The 22,705-nt window shown below is 40.6% G+C and overlaps 1 protein-coding gene across 1 annotated transcript in view; it reads left to right on the forward strand.

Annotated features, from left to right (window-relative positions):
• The window catches only part of LOC140913612 (cytosolic phospholipase A2 epsilon), a 54,726-nt gene extending 39,900 nt beyond the window's left edge, over window positions 1-14,826 (forward strand). Inside the window, exons 13-22 of the mRNA XM_073350338.2 lie at window positions 282-409; window positions 1,240-1,376; window positions 4,095-4,317; window positions 5,202-5,316; window positions 6,911-7,048; window positions 10,200-10,307; window positions 10,954-11,145; window positions 11,780-11,946; window positions 13,880-14,066; window positions 14,396-14,826. Coding sequence (XP_073206439.2) covers window positions 282-409; window positions 1,240-1,376; window positions 4,095-4,317; window positions 5,202-5,316; window positions 6,911-7,048; window positions 10,200-10,307; window positions 10,954-11,145; window positions 11,780-11,946; window positions 13,880-14,066; window positions 14,396-14,604 — 1,604 coding nt within the window. The 3' untranslated portion in view covers window positions 14,605-14,826. The remainder of the gene's footprint in view (window positions 1-281; window positions 410-1,239; window positions 1,377-4,094; window positions 4,318-5,201; window positions 5,317-6,910; window positions 7,049-10,199; window positions 10,308-10,953; window positions 11,146-11,779; window positions 11,947-13,879; window positions 14,067-14,395) is intronic.
• Window positions 14,827-22,705: the final 7,879 nt, after the last annotated feature.

Raw genomic sequence — 22,705 nt, forward strand, 5'->3', positions numbered from 1 at the left:
TTTTTAACCTTAGAGGTGAAGCAGAATTTCCACTTCAATAAATTGCAACAATATATAACTTTAGCTAATTTTAGAAAATAAAATTAAAATATCTGCTAATACTGACATCATCCTCTTCTCTGCTTATTATATTACATCAACCTGATTATACCGGGGTGTGGAAAAGCTTTGTCTGTACATATGTGTAGGATTTTCTGTAGTGTAAGTCCTGAAATTGACTAGGAATATTAATATGTAATAAAAAGCATGTGTTTGTCCTAGTCCTTGTTCCTGCCCACAAGACCTAGATGTGCGCTTAGGTTATGACCTGTGTGCAGAGGAGAAGGATTTCCTGTGTAAAAGAAAGAAGTATGTTGCTGCTGCCCTGAAAAATGTTCTCCAGCTAGAAGAGGACCTGCAGGACCACGAGGTATGTGCAGTGGAATCCTGGGTGTCCGCTCCCTCCTTCCCTCGTGTGAGTGCTCAGCAAACTGGACAGCAAATGTGGCTAATATACAAATAATAGCTGGAGCACATGCAACCCCTATAGCTAAGTGTTTCTGTTCCAAAAGACTCTTAAGTTATGTTTTTGTAAGTATAAAAATTATTGTTGTTGACACTTTATCCTCTCAGTCGTTTGGGAGGTAAACTTGAAAGCTGGGTTAGATAGTTGCCTGGTGTCTGGTGAAGGTTTCCTCGATTTCCATATGGCTATGATGACAACGCTGTGTACAGCTCCCAAACTGTATTGGTTCACATACCACCTTCTTAAAACACTGCTGTGAAGTGACTGGATGGAACATTAAGCTTACATGATGCCTGCGGGGGGTGGGGGGAAGGTCCCTGTCAGGATGATTAAACAACATTCCCTGAGCTGTATGAATTTTCTCACAGGTTGATAAGGGGATTTAAAAAAAGAAAGGGGGAATAGAATAGAATGGAGCAATGAGGAAATGAGATGGCTGGGGGTGAATACTACATTTCTTGCATGAATAAAAGCACCTGAACTTACTATGATTCCTGCCCTTCTCTATAGAGGCGTGGTTGACCCACTGTATTTGGATCCATATGTGATTCCAAACTTACCCCGAGGAAAGATGTATTTGGATTTGCTGTTCCAGTTCTGATCCAATAAACAGAGAAAAAACTATGAAATGTTGGAACTGAACTGGGTCCAGTGTTCCATTTCCAGTCCATTTCCAGTTCTGAGTAATCATGTGTGCTTGGTTTGCACTATCTTTCTGTCTTTGTGTTGAACAGATTCCAGTGGTGGCCATCATGACAACAGGTGGTGGAATGAGATCATTTACAACAACATATGGCAGTCTATTGGGTCTCAAGAAATTAAATGTCTTAGACTGTGCAACATACCTGAGTGGTTTGTCTGGCACGACATGGTAAGCAGGACTCAATCAGGGTTTTTATTTAATCTTTCTGTAAGATGTTGATACAAAGAGCTCTGGTAAAAAATATCATGGAGATGTTAATAGCAGCTCTCCATCATAAAGATTGTAATCCTATTTTTATTATGGAGAGCTAGTAGCCTCTCCATAAGTAAAGGTGCAACCAGCTTCTATTATAAAACCTTATTTTAGCCCTTCCCCATAAGTTGTCTTGACATTTTGGTTTGGTCTGAAAATTGCCAGAATGGCTGTGAAGATTCTGCAAAGTCTGAAGAAAATCTAACAAACTGCTTTTCAGTTACAGGTCATTAAAAATTACCTTGATTTGAAAGTTTGACTTTGTCTAACATTTCTTTACCTGCCTCTTGCTCCAAATGATTTATTACATCTTCCAACTTTCCATCTACTGCAGTTAAAATCCTTTAATAAGTTGCACCAGCTCTATCTAAAGAAAATGGGTAGTGTTAAGCACTGGTGTTAGGGATTTGTTGTTGTTTATAGCTTTGAGTCCAAACCTGTTTCCATGGTTGTCCGTTGCTGGTTGGGGCTACCACTACTACGAGGTGGGGCTGGTTGGCTGTACAGAGGAAGCATGGCAGTGCAGCGTGCATATTTGTCCTGTACACCGTACATTTGGGATGGGATCAACTATCTCTCCCAGAGTTCCCTGGGGCAGTGCAGTGCCATTTCACCCTAAACATTGGTCTGTCTGTCTGGCACCCTTTGGCCCAGTCTGCGCTGTAATAAGATAAATGATGGCCTTAAAGTGGGGTGATAGCACCACTGTAGTTAAGATTGAGACTAGCTGAGGTGTGGCCTGCACTAGAAAGTTTAATCAGTATGGTTTAACAGCTGATTTTTCTAAGTGCTCTAAAATTCACATGCTTATTCTAATTGTCTAATATTTCCTTTTGTTTGTTTTAAACCTGCTGCCTGTTAATTTCATTTGGTGACACCTGGGTTCTTGTGTAATGAGAAGGAGTAAATAACACTTCCTTATTTACTTTCTCCACACCAGTCATGATTTTATGACATATCACCGCTTAGTCATTTCTTTCCCAAGATGAAAAGTCCCAATCTTTATTAATCTCTCCTCATATGGGAGTTGTTCCATACCCCTAATAATTTTTGTTGACTTTTTCTGAACCTTTTTCAATTCCAGTATATCTTTTTCGAGATGGGGTGACCACATCTGCACACAGTATTCAAGATGTGAGCATACCATGGGTTTATATAGAGGCAATATGATATTTTCTGTCTTATTATCTATCCCTTTCTTAATTATTCCCAATATTTTGCTAGCTTTTTTGACTGCTGCTGCACATTGAATGGATATTTTCAGAGAACTATATATGACTCCAAGATCTCTTTCTTGAGTGGTAACAGCTAATTCAGACCCTATCATTTTATATATATAGTTGGTATTGTGTTTTCTGATGTGCATTATTTCCATTTGTCAACATAGAATTTCATCTGCCATTTTGTTGCCCAGTTACCCAATTTTGTGAGATCCCTTTGTAGCCCTTTGCAGCCTGCTTTGGACTTAACTATCTTGAATAGTTTTGTATCATCTGCAAATTTTGCCACATCACCATTTACCCCTTTTTTCAGATCATTAATGAATATATTGACTAGTAGTGATACCAGTACAGACCCCTGGGAGGACGCCACTATTTGTTTCTCTCCATTCTGGAAACTGACCATTTATTCCTACCCTTTGCTTCCTATCTTTTAACCAGTTACCGATCCATGAGAGGACCTTCCCTCTTATCCCATGATAGTTTACTTTGCTTATAAGCCTTTGGTGTGGGACCTTGTTTTCTGAAAATCTAAGTGTTCTGTATTCCCTTGTACACATACTTGTTGACCACCTCAAAGAATTCTAGTAGATTGGTGAAGTGTTATTTCCCTTTACAAAAACCATGTTGACTCTTCCTCAACAAATTATTTTCATCGAGTTGTCTGACAATTCTGTTCTTTACTATAGTTTCATCCAGTTGCCAGGTACTGAAGTCAGACTTACTGGCCTGTAATTGTCGGGGTCACCTCTGGAGCCCTTTTTAAAAATTGGCATCACGTTTGGTATCCTCCAGTCATTTGGTACAGAAATGACTTGCCCATCGTCACACAGAAACCCTGTAGTAAAGCCAGGATTTGAACCCATGTTGCTTATGGCCTAGGTCACTACGTTAACCACAAGACTACATTTTATCTCTCGTTTTCCTCTCACAAGGCCAGCAAGATCAAATGGGTTGCTAAGCATTAAGAAATGCATCCAGAACTGAGAGCCATATACTAAGGAGCGCCATAAAATTGATGCTGACTATAATGTGATGCCAGGATACTGTCATCAGTCAAAACTAACTTATATTTATCGTGAAAAATAAACATAGAAAATAAAATTTCAACTCTTTACAATAAATTATCCAATCATGCAAACTAAAGATTCACTCCTATTAATTTTACTCTTTAAAATGCGGCAGTCGTTGGAAAAAGGAAATATCAAACACTAGAAAAAATGTACTCACATGAGCCTTTTATAGAACAGTCATAGACACCTCAAATGATATTTTCCCCCACAAACTGCTATAAAAAAATCGAGTAGTGCACAAACTACAAGAAACACTTAAAACTGACACTCTAACAAAAGGACAGATTTTTTGTAGATTATTTTTTGTTAATGTTTTTTTTTTATATATTACCCTTCCCCAGGACCATGTCATGCTTGTATAAAGATGCTTATTGGTCACAGAAGGATCTAGATGAGAAAATCCGTGAAGCCCAGAAATGTGTGACCAAATGCAAGATGAGTTGTTTCTCTATGGATCGCATGAAATATTTTAACCAGCAGCTGTGTCAGCGTAAACGAGAGGGATACAGGACATCATTTATAGATCTGTGGGGGCTGATCATTGAGTATATGCTGCATGATGGGGTACAGTATCTATTTATTTTCTCAGAGAGCTGCAGATGTTTTCTCTATAAGAATTAGGAGCAATAAATCTGTGAGGAGAGATTGCATGCCCTGTGGTGCTGTAGAGTTATCTGCATCAGGAAATTCTATTGGAATCAAATTTATTTTGGAATGGTTAGGTATAAATGCATACCATATATCGGGCTGGCCAAACTTACTGACCCTCCGAGCCGCATATGACACTGTTCAGAAATTCGAGAGCCATGGTGCGCCAGCTGGAGTGGGGCTTCAGGCCCATGGGGCCCACCTGACGGGGGCTTCAGCCCCACTCCTGGTGAAGCCCAGAGCCCTGGAAGGCACTCCACACCAGGCTGAAGACCCGAGACCCCCTTCTTTACAGGGCAGAAACCCCAAGCTCCCCCTCAGTCTGGTAGGTGGAGAATGGGATGCACATGGGGGCTTCGCGAGCTGCACATTAACTGTAAAAAAGCCTCATGCAGCTCATGAACCAGTTTGGTCACCCCTGCCACACATTAAATAAATTGTATTTTGGCTGCAGGAACATGGAAAGTGCAATAGATCCCCACTCCACCCTGGGGAGCAAATTGCTTGAAAGGGGTTGGGGAGATGACAGCGTTGTGGCCCTTCCCTTCCTTGCACCAGCTCACAAAGCAAAGCTGAAACATCAGGAAGTGCAGACTGTGTACACCTGTGTGCATTGAGTAGCCCGGGGGGATTGTATCTGCCTGAGGAACAATCACTGCCAGTGTTTCTCCTGGGGTGGCATGGTTCTGTGCCACCCTGCGTACAGGGCTGGGGCATAAATGCTGCAATCTAATTCACAGTAGAGAGGTTCCTGTGTCATTTCATGCATTCTCAGGTAACTGTTTTTCTTCAAAAAACAGAAGGAGAACCATAAACTCTCAGACCAGCAGGAAGCGGTGAATGAGGGTCAGAACCCGTTGCCCATCTATGTGGCAGTCAATGTCCGGGACAAGTATAGCACTCTAGATTTCAAAGGTAACTTTGATGTTCAAGTGATGTGTTTGATTATAAATTTACCAAGGTTTGGGTTTAGTCGTAGGCATACCTGTTCAGTTGTTGTTTGTTCTTTGCACTCTGGAAACGCTTATAGACCGCAGCCCTATTTCTGCTGTACAGACATTTGCAGAGGGTATGTCTCTACTGCAATCAGGACAGCACATGTAGGCATACCCAACTAGCCATAATGGAGCTAGTTTGCTAAAAAATAGCAGGGTAGCCGCGGCAGCATAGGCAGCATAGCATGGGCTAGCCACCTGAGTACGTACCTAGGGCCCTGGGCAGGACTGTACTTGGGTGGCTAGTCCATGCCACCACCTGCGTCGTCAGACCCACACTGCTATTTTTAGTGACCTAGCATGATCAAAGCTAGTTTGGGTATAAATGCATGTGCTGCATTTGTGCCTCATGGTTGTTGTGTGGACATACCCAAAGAGGCAGCCCATGCCCTCCAAAGCTTACAGTTTTGGTACAAGAGGAGAGTTTCGGGGATTCCAAATTTCAGGATTAGAAGTAGAAGTGTAGAAATATCATAAGACAGGCTGTTCTCAGAATATGATCTGGCATGATTAGAAGAAGAAACCATTGGAAATATTTTGAGAAATTAATGCTGTTTTCATGACCCAAGAGGACTTCACTGAATCTTGCTCATCAATACTTCAGTATTTTTCTCTTCAGCCAAGAAGAGAGAAAAGCAAATCAAATACTGGGCTTCCTTTCACTGCTGAGTTGGAAGTACTACACCCCCTTGGATGAAAAGGAAATTAATTCCCCATGTTCTTTCAGTCCTGGGCTTTCTTTACACTGCCATTAAAAGACCTTTACCCTGGATTTGAAGAGAACATCCCTGCTAGTGAAAGAGAAAATATCTGCCTTCATGATCATCAGTGTCACATATATGGAATCAAATCATTTACTTTGAACCAGATTTTCTAGGTAAACACAGAGAGTTGCACATATACATTTGTGTACACCTAATTTATGCACACAATAGGCCTGATTCTGCTAACTCCACCGATGTCAGGGGAGTTATCCTGGTGTAAAACCAGTGAAAGTGAAAGCAGAATTAGGCCTAGCGTGCACACACAAAACAATGACAGGTTTCAGAGTAGCAGCCGTGTTAGTCTGTATTCGCAAAAAGAAAAGGAGGACTTGTGGCACCTTAGAGACTAACCAATTTATTTGACCATAAGCTTTCATGAGCTACAGCTCACTTCATCGGCTGCATCACGAAAGCTTATGCTCAAATAAATTGGTTAGTCTCTAAGGTGCCACAAGTCCACAAAACCATGTATTTATGTGTGCACATGCCAAGCTAGTTGCCTAACTTGCACATAAGGTAACTGCACATGTAAAAGAGGCACACACAAATTCATGAACTCAGCTTCGTGCATCTGACTTTGAAAATCTGGCCTAGAAGATGGTGGTTTGTAAATTATACTTTGCAAAGATCAGATAGAAAACAGAAGGCTTAGTCCATCTCAAACTCTTTGCTTAATTTAGTAGCAGTATCTCTCTTTCAAGTCATTTGGGAGACATTTCTGAATGTCTTTTTTTGTGGCTCTGTTTGCAGAATGGGTTGAGTTCACTCCCTATGAGATGGGATTCCTGAAATATGGAGCATTTGTTCGCACGGAGGATTTGGGAAGCGAGTTCTTTATGGGACGTCTGTTAAAGAGGCTCCCTGAAACCCGGATCTGTTACCTTCTTGGTGATGTATTGTCCTGCGAAATGTCAACCTACTGTACTAACACAAAACCATAACCAGAAAGTGGATATTTGTTGGTCTGTAACATTCAGTACTAGTATAGTGCCCGCCAAGAGATGCGTGTGCGTTCATATGTGTATCTATCTATCTATCATTACATCCAAATAAGTATGCTAAAGGAATGTTAAGATTGCAAAATAAAGTAATCAAAAGTTAGGAAATGCTACAATTAAAGTTGTCTGTGCAACTATAATTTGGCCTCCTTGTTCATATGCAATATGAACAAGTTTGAGTATGAACAAGTATGAACAAGTATGAGTTGTACAACAAGTTTCGGTTCAGTGGCTAAACAGAAAAATCAAAACCAAACCAAATATTTTCCACATTTTTTGGTGAAACAAAAAAGTCAAAACAATTTGTTTCAGGTACCAGGAAACGTTTTACTTTACCCAAAATGAAACATTTCATTTTGATTTTGGTTATTTTTTAAAAAATGTAAATTAAATTCAAAGTAAGTCATTTTGAATAGAAAAATTGTAACTTTTCATTTTAAAAATGTCAAAACAATAGATATAGATCTTTTTCAGTATTTTGTTTTTTTACAGAAACAATTCAGCAAATTTGACTGTGAAATGTTTCAGTTGACTAGAATCTGCATATTTTGGTGAAAAAAGTTTAAACTGAAAAATTTCATCCCGCTCTAATTATGATAGAGTCTTCAATGACATGTTTGCATACTATTTTTCCACAGGACCCCTTTCTCCAACAGTCCATAAGGTGGATGGTGCTCACTCAATGCGCAACTATTCAATATTTTGTTTTCTCCTCATTTTTCAGTGTCTGGCCCTAGGCCTTATTTGCTGCACACCATTCAAACACTGCTCTGGATACAGAATTATTAATGAACTCATGGGCTTTTCTATGGTGCTTATCTCTGAAGTATTTGAGTGCTTCAAAACCATCATTTGAATTAGTTCACAATATCCCATGTGAGGTGAGAAGATGGTATTATTCCCAGTTATTCCCAGACGGGGAATAGAAGCACAAAGAGATTAAGGTGAAAAGCATCCACTGATTTTGGGTGCCCAATTTGAGATGCCTAAGGCCTGATTTTTCAGAGTAGTTAGCATTAGATAGCACTTCATGTGGTCAAAGCAATTTCTAGTGATTTCAGATGCAGCTGTGGGTGCTCAGTGCTTCTGCAAATCAGATGCAAGAGTCTCAAGTCGGGCACCCAGAAAGTGAGGCACACACAAATAGTGACAACGTGTGAGTAGTTTGGTTTACGTAACTTGCCCAACATCATACAGGAACTTTGTGGCAGAGGCAGAGATAGAAAAAAATTCTCCAGAGCAGCATTCAATTGCCTTATACAGGAGACCATCCTTTCTCATTCTGCAATACTCTGCCTCATTCACTACTCACCTTTCAATTTCTGCACCAGACAAGACATGGATTCCTTCACTACATAACCCTGATTCATCCTCAGAGCAAGTCCATCCTGTACATGAGGCAAGGTTCTGTGGAAAAAATATTATGTCATCATGTAATTGAGGATTCTATCATAATACATATGCACAACAGGGCAAATTAATGTTCCTTTAACATAGTGTTTTTGTATATAATTTCCCGAGTATTTAAAAAAAGCCAAATTAAAAACAGTAAATCCATCAGAGGATGTCATATTGACTACCACTTGGGTCATCAGCAGTGCTGGAAACTTTAGGACCACCACACAAGCCTCTGTCACTTGACCTAAGGGAATAATTGGTAGCAGTAGTAGGTTGTCATCCTTTATGTGAACCAGCCACTCAAGGAGGATGAGACACATACTTTGCAAGATGGTTTTCATAGATATTTGCTCATGGCAGAGGGTGATAAGACTCAGGAACATTGGGTTCTGTTCCTGGTCTGGATGGGAATGTTCTCTATTGGTCACACATACCTGTCTGTCCTGTCCCTGTCTCAGTCCTGTCGCTTCTTCCCTACCTCATTCCTGAATCTTTGTTCCAGGCTCTGCACCTGGCCGGTCTCAGCCTTCACTCCCTCGGGATCCTCATCCCAGTCTCCCCTTCCAGGATCTTCATCTGTTGTCAGCCCTCACTACATCAGAGTTGCCTTCCCCAGTTTCCTCATTCCAGTATCCTCCAGCTCCTCATTAGAATGGAGCGATTTGAAAAAAAAAGTCTGAAGTTCAGGACATTTTGAGTTCTCGGTCCACAGCCAAGTTTAGCTTGACGCCGTGTCTCTAGCCAGCATGCAGCTAATGGAGATACGGATTTATCACCAGTATTAAAAATGAGACTGTAATACATTCTGTGTACATGCTGACTCCCATCTTCTCTTCCTTGAGAAGCTGTAAGGGCTCAGCCTACATATCCTAAAAGCATGTTTAAAAGGAAGTCAAACAGAGTGTTTTGCTCAAAGATAATGTTAAAATGGTAGATGTGGTTCCAGATGGGACTGTTTGAGAGAGCTGTTCAGAGCAGCCCCCATCTGAGATGCCCAAAGTGCGAGTCTGAGACATATGAGAGAGGGTGTGGGCAGAAAAGTTGATCTTAGAAGGAAAAAAACAGTGGGTGGAATGCAGGGGGATGAGGAGGGTTTGGGGAGATGACAGAACCCTTTAACACGCCAGGGGGACTTTCCCTGTTGATAGGGTAAACTGTGGGACAACCAGAGAATCCCCATTCAAAGGGGATTCAGGGCAACTCAAGGCTGGGATGACCTTTGTAGAGACAGGAGAGCCCTGCTCAGTGTAGTTAGGGAACCACCAGGAAAGATAAGTGCATAGGATGATCTCAGGCTTATTGCAATAAAGCTCTATTCAGCTTCCTGAGAGAGTATTTCTACACCTGGGTTTCTCTCCCATCACTTCCTTGGTTTCGAGTGCAACGTTACCTGTGGTAAGTTAGAGATCTAACACTCCCTGTAGTTGATGTCTTCAATTAGAGTTAAAGTCAGCACCTTTGAAGTGTCAAATACATTAAAACTTGAAGGTTTAGGAATCTTTGAATTGTGCTCCTCAGGCTCCCACAAAAATTAAGTGGAAGAAAATTGAACAAGTTGATGGAGAAAGCAAAAGGCAGTTTTCAATTAGATGCTTCCAAATGTTCACTAAATTAGTTTCCATAAAATCTCTTTCCCTTCACAGGCATGTGGAGCAGTGTATTTTCCCTGAACCTGTTATACATCTGGAGTTTGTCCAACAGTTCAGAAGACTTCTGGCACAGGTGGACTCGAGACAGAGTAGTTGATATTGGTGAGACCTTTTTATACCTCAACTTCGCCTTTCATTCATGTTTAAATTGGAGATTCTTGCCTATCTGACATATGAAGCCTGTCACATAGTGTGAACATATTCTCTCCAGGAAGGTTTTTTAAATTCTGCAGAAGCCACAGATAGACCCAGGGGAATGCCTTATGCTGCTCTGCTAAGTTCTTTTGGCTGGGCTAGGAGCAGCACTGATGGGACCCTCCTCAGCTGAAAGAGAATTACCATGATGCATGGACTTAAAAGAGGAGGATGCAAATCAGGGGAAAATATTGCCGCAATTATGATAACTACCAAAACTACAGAGTGTGTTAAAAAAGGGTTAAGCTTCAGCAGGCAGTTGAAAGTTGCCACACATCCTGCAGATGAAAAGGATGCAGTATCACATTTGCTGTTGAATCTCACAGACCAGCACACACACAGACCAGAACCAGTTTCAGAGACCAACACAGAGAATAAAACTGGGCAATATTACAGCAACAACGGTACCATGGTTACTTTAAAAGTTATTGTTTGTTGTTGGTTAAATAAATCATCCTAAAACCTGCCTCAACCATCACTTAAATACAAGGACAACACCCCAAAAAGGTTATATGAAACCAAAGCTTTTCTCTCCTTGTCTCCCCTTGTACAGAGGAAGAGCCTATGCTGCCTACGAGGCCACATGAGGTGAATACTCACATGCTCACTCCTGAAGGCCCTTTTTCCACTGCTCTTCGAGATGCTTTAACAGATCGCCTGTCAGTTGCTCAATATCACAATTTTCTCAAAGGCTTCCAGGTCCATAATGACTATCTGGGGAATGAGAAGTTTTGTAGATGGAAAGGTAATAGCACTGGTTTTTAACTGTGTCTTTTGAGGTGGTTTTGAGTGTGGAATTTAGTGAGGCGACCTGGGCTTGGAGGAGAGTGAATGAGCATCCATTTCTAACCCACCATAAGTAGCAAAATTTGAATCTAATTTAGAAAACAATTGTTTGACCAATCACCTGAATTGTGCAAGGCTGAAAATCTGTATTGATATCAGTTTGGTAGGGCTTAACTTCCATCTCCTTGGGGTACAGTCACTGAGTTTAACTAATAGACGTTTGACAAAGTTCATAGTTTTCTATGAGCAGAAAGAAAGGACTAAGGCCCCAATCCAGCAAAGTATGCAAGTATGTGTTTAAAGATAAGCATGTGCTTATGGGCTTTGCGGGACTCTGGCCCTATAGGCAGGCAGAAGGAGAGAGTTGGGTGCCCCCTGCAGGTCAAGAATGGGGTGGAACTGTTTAAGAGAGCCAGGAATAGAACAACACAGAGAACCCTAAATCAGAGAAGGTTATTCCTTTAGGATAAAGCTGAGCTATAGTGGTATAGCAATGGGATGAGCCCTTTCATTTTCAACTCTGTTTTCTTCAAAGAAGTTGCAGATTTGCTCATACACTGTTTTTCTTATGACAAAAAAAATTTTCCTTTTAGATACTGTGTTAGACATGTCTCCCAACCAGCTGAGTGAGCAACCAGATCTCCTTGGCATGGTAGATGCTGGATTTTTCATCAATACCAGCTGCCCACCACTTTTAAGGTCAGAGAGGAAAGTGGATGTCATCCTGCATTTAAGTTACAGTGCAGGATCGCAGACTTTGGTGAGAGGAGTCAATTTATCATTTGTTTTCTCCAGTGATAGCCCTTTGCCTGTAACCTTCCAATACTTAATAGCTAGAAATATTATGTTATTTCAATTATTTCAACTAATTTATTAAATCAATTACATTTTAATCCTTCTATTTCCATTTCCAAGCATTAGAAGAGGAAGGTGATTCCAGGAGAGAGAAAATTCAGCTGCCAGTGTCAGTGGTATGAATCCTTGTTTCAGACCATTGATCTACTCATTGCAGTTTATTAAAACGTCTCACTTCCATCTTCATGTGATCTCATCATCACAGACCTCTAGGGCTTAGAAACTGTAAAAAAATGGATACGGTTGTAGAATTCTTTTAGCAGCAGGGATTTGTGAGATGCATTTCACCTGCAGTGAGTCTTTCAGTGTAGCAGTTAATGAAATTGTTCCAATTCCCTCCTATTATGCTGGGAATGTCTGATGTTGATTTATGAAATTATTGAATCTTCCGAAAGACATCAGTCTGTTTTCCACCAGAGTTGTAAAAGAGACCTGTCATGATATACGCTGAATTGATTAGGACTTCATCTCAGACAAGATGGCTAATATTGTGGAAAACTCAAAGATGCTGCATCGGAATGCAGGGATCTTCTGTTGAGTCACATTAAACTCAGATTCTAGAAGTATGAATAAAGATGAAGAATAATTTCTGCTCCCTCCAACTAGATATATATGTGTGTGTGTGTGTATATATATATATATATATATATAGCCTTTCTGGAGCAGAAGAATTATATAGGCTGGGAATGAGGGATACTACAGGGAAAGCCCTGGAAGCTATCTTTGGGGGAGAATTTAGGCAGAATCTTAGGTTTTGTGGTTATGTTAATTAAGTTACCTATAAAGCCTTAGCCCAGGGAAAGAGTACATTTGGATCTTTATATTAAGTGTATTTACTTTGTTAGGGGCTGCGTGGGAATGCCACGTGCTTACATTGACCATCTTTGTAACATTGGGCTATTGATATATTTGAATAGACTTTTTTTTCGTGAGTGACGATAGCTATGGCCCTACTTTTCAAGTTATATGATACACAGTATGTATGCCTAACAAAGCATCATTTAATCTTTAAACATCCACTGGGATAAAATGAGTTTCATGCAGGAAGTATGCTGAGATTTTTAGCATGTTGATACAAACTATTTTCTATTTGTTTAGCATATATAGAGTAGTATATAGTACTACAAGATGCTAGACATATGCATTTCAGGTTGTGAATCAAGTAAGATATATTATATTACTTGAGACAGAACATTGTAGCTAATGAAAATGTAATCTAATTTAAAATGGTATCATGATACTTATACGCAAGGGTATGTGATTGCATGCGCAAACCAAACTGTATTGTTTCCTGACTTTTGAGCACTTAACCATGAAACCAAAACATTTTCTTAATGTAAAAAGAAAAGGAGTACTTGTGGCACCTTAGAGACTAACCAATTTATTTGAGCATGAGCTTTCGTGAGCTACAGCTCACTTCATCGGATGCATACTTCCACAGTATGCATCCAATGAAGTAAGCTGTAGCTCACGAAAGCTCATGCTCAAATAAATTGGTTAGTCTCTAAGGTGCCACAAGTACTCCTTTTCTTTTTACGAATACAGACTAACACGGTTGTTATTCTGAAACCTTTCTTAATGTAGTTATTCGTCTAGCTTTAAAACTCTATTTACAGTTTGTAACAGTTACTGAGTTCTGTTTGTATCATATGATGATTTTGTGTTGAGTACTCTGTGGTGGGCGGCGGCGGGGGGACAGTACATAGTAGATGTCATTAACATAGTCCATGGGTCTCAAACTACATGTAGCCTCACAGGTGTGCCAGGAGTATCTTATAGGTATCCTATAATCTTAACCTCTTTGGGATCTAATACTGTTCACTTCTGTAATGCTCTAGCCTCTGGACCAGGCCTGTAAGTACTATGCAGAGCAGAAAATCCCATTCCCAAAAGTTTTCCTGAGTGAGGAAGATAGGAAAAATCTAAAGGAGTGTTACCTGTTTCAAGATTCAGAAACCCCAGGAAGCCCCATTGTGGTTTTTTTCCCACTTGTGAATGACACCTTCCAATATTATAAAGCACCTGGTAAGTTAACAACAGCTGCAAAGCATTTAACTAAGGGTCAGCGTGGCCAGTCTACCCATTGACTGGATCCCCATTTCTCATTTGATGACTCTTTCTACTGGCTGGGTCCCCACTGGTCATTTCAATTCTATGAACCTCTCCACTGGTTAAAGTTACCATTTTCATTGTTACTCCTATCATCAACTGTCCCTTGCTGTGAGATGCTCAGCCCTTGTTTCAGTCTCATGTCTCTGTCTCTCACAAATCTGTTTGTTATTAGTGTAAAATGTTGTCATCAAACTGCCATAAACCCAATACCACAGCAATGTCCTGTTGAATCTTTTTCCTAGGTGTGATGCGCTGCTGCTCAGAGACGGAGGGGGGCAAAGTTGATGTTACTAGCTGCTCTTCCCCATACGATACATTCTCAGTCAGATACACTGATGAGAATTACCGCTGGCTGGTAAATCTAAGTGAATACAACATCCTGAATAATGCACACCTGATTCTGCAAGCCTTGCGTATGGCGGTGGAACGGAAAAGGCAACATAAGAAGTAGATACCATCCCAAATGGCTATATCTTCGGGGTTGAGATTTTTGTACTTCCCAGCACAGGGAAGGACCAAACCTTGCTGATGATTGGCCATTACATGCCATAGAAGCTGCTTAGCTTGGATACCTCAGTGGATTCTCTTTCATCTCTGTGAAGTTGGAGGGGAGGGATAGCTCAGTGGTTTGAGCATTGGCCTGCTAAACCCAGGGTTGTGAGTTCAATCCTTGAGGGGGCCATTTAGGGATCTGGGGCAAAAATTGGGGATTGGTCCTGCTTTGAGCAGGGGGTTGGACTAGATGACCTCCTGAGGTCCCTTCCAACCCTGATAGTCTATGATTTCTATGAAGTGGCTGACTTAGAAAACCAAAATTCACCATCTGTGAAGACTTTATACATACTTTGTTCCCTAATTAATTTAATTATAACAAAGCTGTTTGCAGAATGCTTTAAGATTATTCTAGAAAGCTAATAATGAAGTTTAAGTAATGCTAAGCTAATACAGTGTAATTTATGGCATATAGGAAATATACTTTAAATCCTTTTAAAATGTAAAAGTAAACCAGGACCACACAGTGCAATTGTAACACCCACAGACCCTGGTCGTCAATGGGCGGGATTGAGCCTGGGACCTCTGGAGCTTAGTGCATGAGCCTCTACTGCATGAGCTAAAAGCCAACTTGCTGTTAGTTAAGGCTATAGAGCAGACTCATTAATTGCTTTCTCTTTAAGTGGTCTCAGTGCCACTAGATGGGACAGAACACCATGCCCATAAGGTGTGTGGGTTACACAATCACGGGGGGAATGGGATGGGTTGAATGAGTGGTTTCTGCCCTACAACTTTCCTTTCTCTACTGTAGTTCACAGCAAGCTCTCTTGTGCCAATGAGGAAAACAGGAGATGTTCCTTCTCTTCCTTCCCTCCCACTGCTGCTAGTCTCTGTAATAGCCCCCGATTAAACCATTCCTTCACCGTCCCTGCTGTAGCTCCAGGGGTTGGTCTGGACATACCGATTCAGCTTCTTGCATAACCTGCAGCAGAGATAGAAGTGTTAGCTGCTGCAGGGCTTATTCCTCCTGCCTTCAGGGGGTGATGTAGGAAGCCTGTATAAAGATACCCCTTCTTTCCCACCAGTTATGTTCCCAGTTCTGAGGTAACACTGAACCCAGGAGGGGGCACCAGACAGCACTTAAGCAGGAGCCATGCATTCAGAAGTGGTGCATATACTGCATAAAGCAAAGTATCCACACCATGCTGGTGGCATTTGATCCCCGAAACTACTTTCAGTTTAGCAATTATCTTGAAGGTCTGTGTCAAAGTGTCTGGAAACGCAATAAGGAGAAATGCCCCACACAGTCATAAAAACAGAGCAGTGAATGGCTTCTAGTTGTGTAATGAGCCCTCTTAGATTGGGTGAATCAGACACATAGGTAGAGTAGGATACTGGAGAGTCAAACGCTGTACCTGCAAGCTCCACCCCACCGGTAGCTTGGGGTGGATAGCACCTGTAAAAAGAGTGGTGTTAGCAGACCTATATGTGGGATCAAAGACTGACAGGGCTTGCCATGGGGTTACATTAAAAAAAATACATATTTTTTTAAGGAAAGTGTCTTTCCACTACTGTGAGAGCACCTGGTGTTAGCTGTAAAATGACATACATACTGTAGCAGGCTTTGCATTTCACAAACAAGATATGTTGACAGTAATTCCCACTTTACTAATAAACTTAATGTCCTGATGCTGCAAAGCTACAGCTCAGGGCCCAGATATCAGTTTTTAAGAACTCAGAGTTGTGAATAAATCTGTGTTTTTGTTCCTTTTTTGCAACACCTTCTACAGTAAACTCACTAGCTTTAATCTCTGTACGCCACATCAGCAACATAAGAAATATCACCCATTTGAACCTCCAATCCCTGCTGTGAAGGAAACGATTGGTTGTTTTCAGCCATAGCACTTGCACAAGTTGGGATAAAATGTTAGTTATAAGCAAATATTTCATGTTTTTGTTATGTTGCACAATAAAGGCTTGCTTGCAAAAGGTAAAATCAGCCTCTGCTCATATATTCAACTGATGCACTTCAGAGACAAATTTCATGACCACATCATGTTCTTTGTCACAATAATACAGCCATTATTGGGACAAAGAGCATAACAAACAAAGCTTCATTATGAATATAGTGAATAAAAGAACAAATTATCCACAGTTACCCGATTTCAGCTGTCTTTTTGAAAAGCCTGATATGTGAGTTGATCTGGGGGCATTTGATTCCCCTTAACTGCATTTAGTATGGTTTACAAATGTTATCCATGGTAAGTCAAATCTGAATTATGATTTCCTGCAGCCTATAACTTGTGCAGAAGGATGTATACCATTGTTAACTCCCCTCTGCACAAGGAGCATATATTATACTTTGTATTCCCTGTGGGATTTTCTTGCACTTCATCATCATATGTTCATACAATGTTATGATATCTAAAAAGGACAAGCTGTGTTCTCAGTTGAGTGTCTGTTTATGGGGCCAACTCTTCAGGTAGTATAAATAGTGTAGCTTCATTGACTTAAATGGAGCTATGCTGATTTAGAGCAGCTGAGGATCCAGCTCTAAATATCACAGTTAGTATTTTCATTATAGTATGGGGACCACTGCTGTACATAACACAGCTATGCATTGCACTCTGGAACTGCAGTGCCCTTGCTTTTCCTCATCCACTATTACTAGAATAGGGCGATTTCATTACTAAATGTATTTCAGTTTACCAAGAGCCACCACTGCTAGAGAGCTCTATAAAGCGCCATTACTAACTTGATGGAGCCATGTGTTGCAGTAAAATATGCAATCAGCTCACACTGATTAATGAAAAGCAAGGCTGTGCTATTGAGTGCTGATCTCAGAAATCCAAGCCAACCACTGACACCTGTGGTTGATTTAGTTAGACTACTCTGTGGAAACTAGTTAAGTGTTGCTTTGGGCTAGCAAATTATAGCAGATCCAACTTGTCACCAAGGATATGTGTATGCTTTCTGACTGTCTGAGTTGTGCTCAGCACCATATAATAATGGATAAGAAATGTGATTGAGTACTTTCCCTGATGAGATAATATACTGTGTACTGTCTCCTAGTGTGACTAGTACTCCCACGTGCTGTTCAAATATATACTTGCCCATTGCATATTTAAATTAAAGATTGTAATGAATTCAGATTATTTGATATACATATTTACCCAGCCCGACTCCATGGGAAGAAGAGAATTTCCATAGGGATTAGCCAGAGGAGATTCTGCAGCATCATGTCTTCACCTCAGGAGTTCCCTAGGATCTGCGCAGCCAATGTTCCTGAACCTTTCTTCATACTGAATGGGGCTGGACATTTGTCTGGTTGGAGATATGGACAGTAAGATGGAGGTAGGGCAAGAGGTTGCTTGTTGGAGGGATAGGGAAGGAAAGGGTTAATATCACAGTTTGGAACAAATTTAATTATCTTCCCGGTTCTGATCCACTAAGCCTCTACATTCTGTTTGTTCTATCTATTCCCTCTGAAAGACTCACTTTTTCCATGGTATCCTCAAAAAGTCAGTTAATAATTACTACTTATTGTTACTGGGGGGCATGACTTGAACGAAGATGTGCATATGCCTTAATGGAGTAGCTGGGTGATTTTTATTGCTTTAACACTTCCTCACTCATCCCTCCCTACTGTTTGTTTCCCTACTCTTTGCACCCTCTCCAACACTGGATTGTAAGCTCATTGAGTCAAAGTCCATGTCTGTTTCTTGCTTCTGTTAAAGTATTTGTAGAGACATGGGTTTCTGAAGCAGTGTCCGTTTGGTCTGCATTGGGCCTGGAGACTATAAGCAGAAGCTGCTCCTTTCAAGCACACCCAGTTCTTTGCAGTATTTTTTGAATTTCACTTGCTTTGATGTCAGTACTCATCCTCATACCATGTAATCTTTTAGGGCCTGATTTACAAAGGTACCTAAAGATGCAGATAGGCAGCTAGTAGAATTTCCAAAACTGCCTAAGGGAGTTGGGTGCCTAACTTGCTTATGTACTTTTGTAGATCCCACTGGGGTATAGCTACATATTTAGGCACCTAAATATTTTTATAATCTGGCCCTTAATATTTAAGAGTTGAATTTACAAATTCTTCAGAGATTGAGCAGCTCTTTACTGGAACTGTGCCAGGAATGAACTGCTGTCTTGACTCTGAATAAGCTTAACCCAGAAACCAGAATTTATTTCCTGTTTCATGCCAAACCCTCCACTATCTTCTTTGCTTTCATCTAGCTACACATTTAGGCCTTGTCTAGACTAGAAAAAGGTGCTTTTTTCAATTAAGTTTTAGCAGATCAACTTATAGCCTAGGGTTGTGCCTTAGCTATAACTGACATGTTTGAATCAAGCTAAAGGTGTTAAATTCTACCTACATTTGTGTTAAATGATATTTCCAATTGAGTTAATCTAGCTTGACTAAGATAAATAGACTGAATAAAATACCTTTTTCTTTCTTCTAGACAAGCCTCAGAGATTAGCATTTGTGGTCCTGTTTCAACTCAAATTGTTGACCACTGCCAGTTTGAAATGTGGCAGGAAGTTCTGGTTCAGCCACCTTCCTTCAATCAAGAAGGGTTCCAGATCGCAGTCCATTGGCTCAAGTCTGGGAAGGCACCAGCAGTTTGTAACATCACCCTTGAGTTGCTAAAGACAAATGAGAGTATTGTTGTGATGGGGCTGCATAGAGTCTTCCAGCCAGTCTGGTGCATTAATATCCTCCTCCAATAACTAGAAGAAGAGTATTATTTTGCCTCTGTTCAAAACGGGTGATAAATGTAGCAATTATAGAGGCAAAGGGAAGTCTTTGCTTCTGTGTTAATGTTTGGAATCAGCGATGTACTTTGCGGCAAAGGCCTGGACGTTCAGTGTGTCATTCCACTCTTGATCAGATCTTCACTTTGAGATAACATTTTGAGAAGATGGTTGAATTTAATAAGCTCTGTGCAGCACTTCTGATAGACTTCCATCAGGCCTTTGATTCAGTGCCTTGAGCAAGCTTGTGGCATCTGATAAGGCAACTTAGTGCCCCTAGGCTGATAGAGTCATTCATAGAAGAGATCTGTAATGGAACAGAAAATTGTGTTTTAATTCATGGTAGATACGTGACATGATTTCCTATTTCCAGGGGCGTTTGGCAAGGCTGCATCTGAAACCAGGTTGCAGCCAAACCAGCTTGAAGAACTATTTAAATATTGTCACAGGTGGTGCTTTCTCTCAAGGAAGGTTATGTCCCTTTGGGATTTGCCTGGATTGTGATATAACTCCAGTTAATTGATTGCCAGTTAACTCAAATTCACTAACACATTTATAAATGCTAGTCCAGATTCTCCACAAACATTTGTATACTAGCCTAAACCACAAATGTTTGTGTCTTAGAGCAAATGTATGTAGATTATCAAGACTCGCTTTTGCAGATGTGCTAATTTATTCAGCAATCAATTAACTCTCATTAAAACAGGGCCACAAATTTTAGTCTAGACATCGCCTAAGGGCCTGTTTTTCTATTTCCCTGCACATTAAAGAGTCAACTTTATCATTGCCAAGTGGATGTAGAATGCTGCCAACTCAAAATGGTACTGATTTACACTAATTTTGCCCTTATATAATGACTGCATAAGATGCAGAACAACAGAGAATCAGGCCCTAACTGTACATTCTGAGGTCACCAACGTCCATGATTAAACAAGGTAAAATTTAAGGATAACGATATTAAGCAAATACAACACATTACCTAACACTAGAAATTGGATTTTATTCTGGACTTTTTTGCAACTGTAGTTGATGCTTTCTAGGGAAAATAAGTTAAGGCACTCTTCCCATTCTGCAGCAATTCCCCACAACAATAGACGTCCCATGAAATCCTCCCCTAAAGCATAAAATATCCTTAAATATAATTAAGATATGTTTAAAAAGAAAAGGAGTACTCGTAGCACATTTTTTTCCCCACTACATGCATCCGATGAAGTGAGCTGTAGCCCACAAAAGCTTATGCTCAAATAAATTGGTTAGTCTCTAAGGTGTCACAAGTCCTCCTGTTCTTTTTGCGGATACAGACTAACACAGCTGCTACTCTGAAACCTAAGGTATATTTGCGTCAGAGGGATGCTGCTGATGGTTGCTGTTTTGCACCGAATTCGGAATGGCAAGGTGTACACATGTTATACTTAGTAGTAGAGCTGCTCAGGAATTCGTCAAGATATGCCAGTTCATCAGAACCAAAACTGTTGTGAAACAGACTTGGGTTCAACAAATTTCCCAATTTGAAAAAAATGCTGAGAAAAAAAGTTTCCGAATTGTTGAGACATTTTGCTTCAACATTTTCTCAATTTCAGTTTTCTGGTTCAAGACTTTTCATTTCCAAATGTAAGCTAATTAGACTGAAAAGGGTTTCAAAAAGGGTCAAAATCAAAAACATTTCAAAATTATTGAAATCAACTATTTGATTGACCCAAAATTAAAAAAAATTGTTTTTCCATCTGCGTATATTTTTGAGATTTCAAGGTTTCATCCTGATTTGAGGTGGGAAAATGTTTCCAACTTTTGAAAATATTAATGGAACAGGAAAACTGTTTCCCGTTCGCTCTACTTATCAGCAAGAGCGATGACAGAATGAGACCTAAATAAAAAGTGCATTTCACAATGCTATATTATTATAGCCTGCATACAGAGAAATTGCACAATGCATGCAGGTGTTATACTTTGCAGTGTTTTGAAATAATGTAGCCCATGGCAAGAATTACAATATTGTGCTGACTATGCCAATTGCCAAATGATTTGGCATGGCAGTCAGGGAAAGACTGTCTCTAATTTATGTAACCGATTTGTGATGTAATTATTGGTAATACTAGCTGCACCTATGTTTTAATATATTTGGAAATATACAAGCAGTTTCACATGCCTGGAAATTCTTCATTCAACTGCTCCACCCCAGACAAACCAGAAAGGCAACACAAGAATCACAGTTGTAGCTGATGCTGGCAACTGGCCCATAGTTCTGTTCTTTTACAGAGCAGCAAACCCTGGTGAATTTCAGATCTCTGCATAAGTGATGGCATTGTCTTCAAGTTCTGAGCAGGCACTGAAAGAGATGATAACCCACCCTTATTATAGGAAGCCTCACATAATCGTCTGGAGTGGTCACAAGTCATTCCCCAGCATTCAGCTCCTCCCTGATGCCAAGTGAACAAACAGGCCCAAGAGAAAAAGCTCCCAACTGTGGTGGCAGGGCATATACTGAAGAAGTTGGCCTCTGAATTAGATTCTAAGTCCTTGTTCCCAGATACTACATTTGTAGCCGTTAGAAGATCTGGTCTTTGAGGTTGCTGAGCTATGTAATTCAGACATCAGCTTGAACTTGTCCCTTGAACTCCTGATCACTCCTTCAGTGATTCAAGCACTAATGACAGACGCAGAGGCTAATGAGCACCAAACACGCAAACACAGTGGAGAGGAATCCCTTAACAGCAATGTAGGTCAGGGATCTTGGGGACACTCGAAGCAGTTTTAAGCAGTTCAACTCAAGAGGCCAGCAGTTTCTTGTTCCTGGCCAATGCTATAACTATTATTCACATCCAGCTGATTTGACCTCTCATGAAGATACAGAAGACCAGTGTCTTTGATAGCTCCTTGTCTTCAAGTTCATGTGGGGTTTGGGCCCTACCATGCTGTCTGCTAATTGGTTACCGCTGTCTACAATCAGAGGTACTTACGTTTCAGTGGTGCTCTAAGTGCATAGTTTGCACAGGTCTTTTTTGGATTCCTTTGAGAGGAAAAGTGCAGTATAAAGGGGAAAAAATAAATTTTGTTATTTATTACTATTTCCTAAAATCCCCATCACTGGGAAGAATAGGGCACTGTGGCTTCAGCATCTCCGGTCCTCCAACCACTGTATCTGCAAAGGAAATCTTCCCCCTTGCAGTCACCCAAAAGACTCACCTTCCTAGGGTGAGGAAACGGGGGAAGATTCTTTTCGTTTGCGAAGTCAGAGAGGGGTGAGGCTCTGAGTCAGTTTATAAAATAGCTGGTCAGCTGCTTCTGCTGGTTTAAAAACTATAAAT

The sequence above is a fragment of the Lepidochelys kempii genome, chromosome 6 (assembly GCF_965140285.1).
Source record: "Lepidochelys kempii isolate rLepKem1 chromosome 6, rLepKem1.hap1, whole genome shotgun sequence".
Lineage (NCBI taxonomy): Eukaryota > Metazoa > Chordata > Testudines > Cheloniidae > Lepidochelys > Lepidochelys kempii.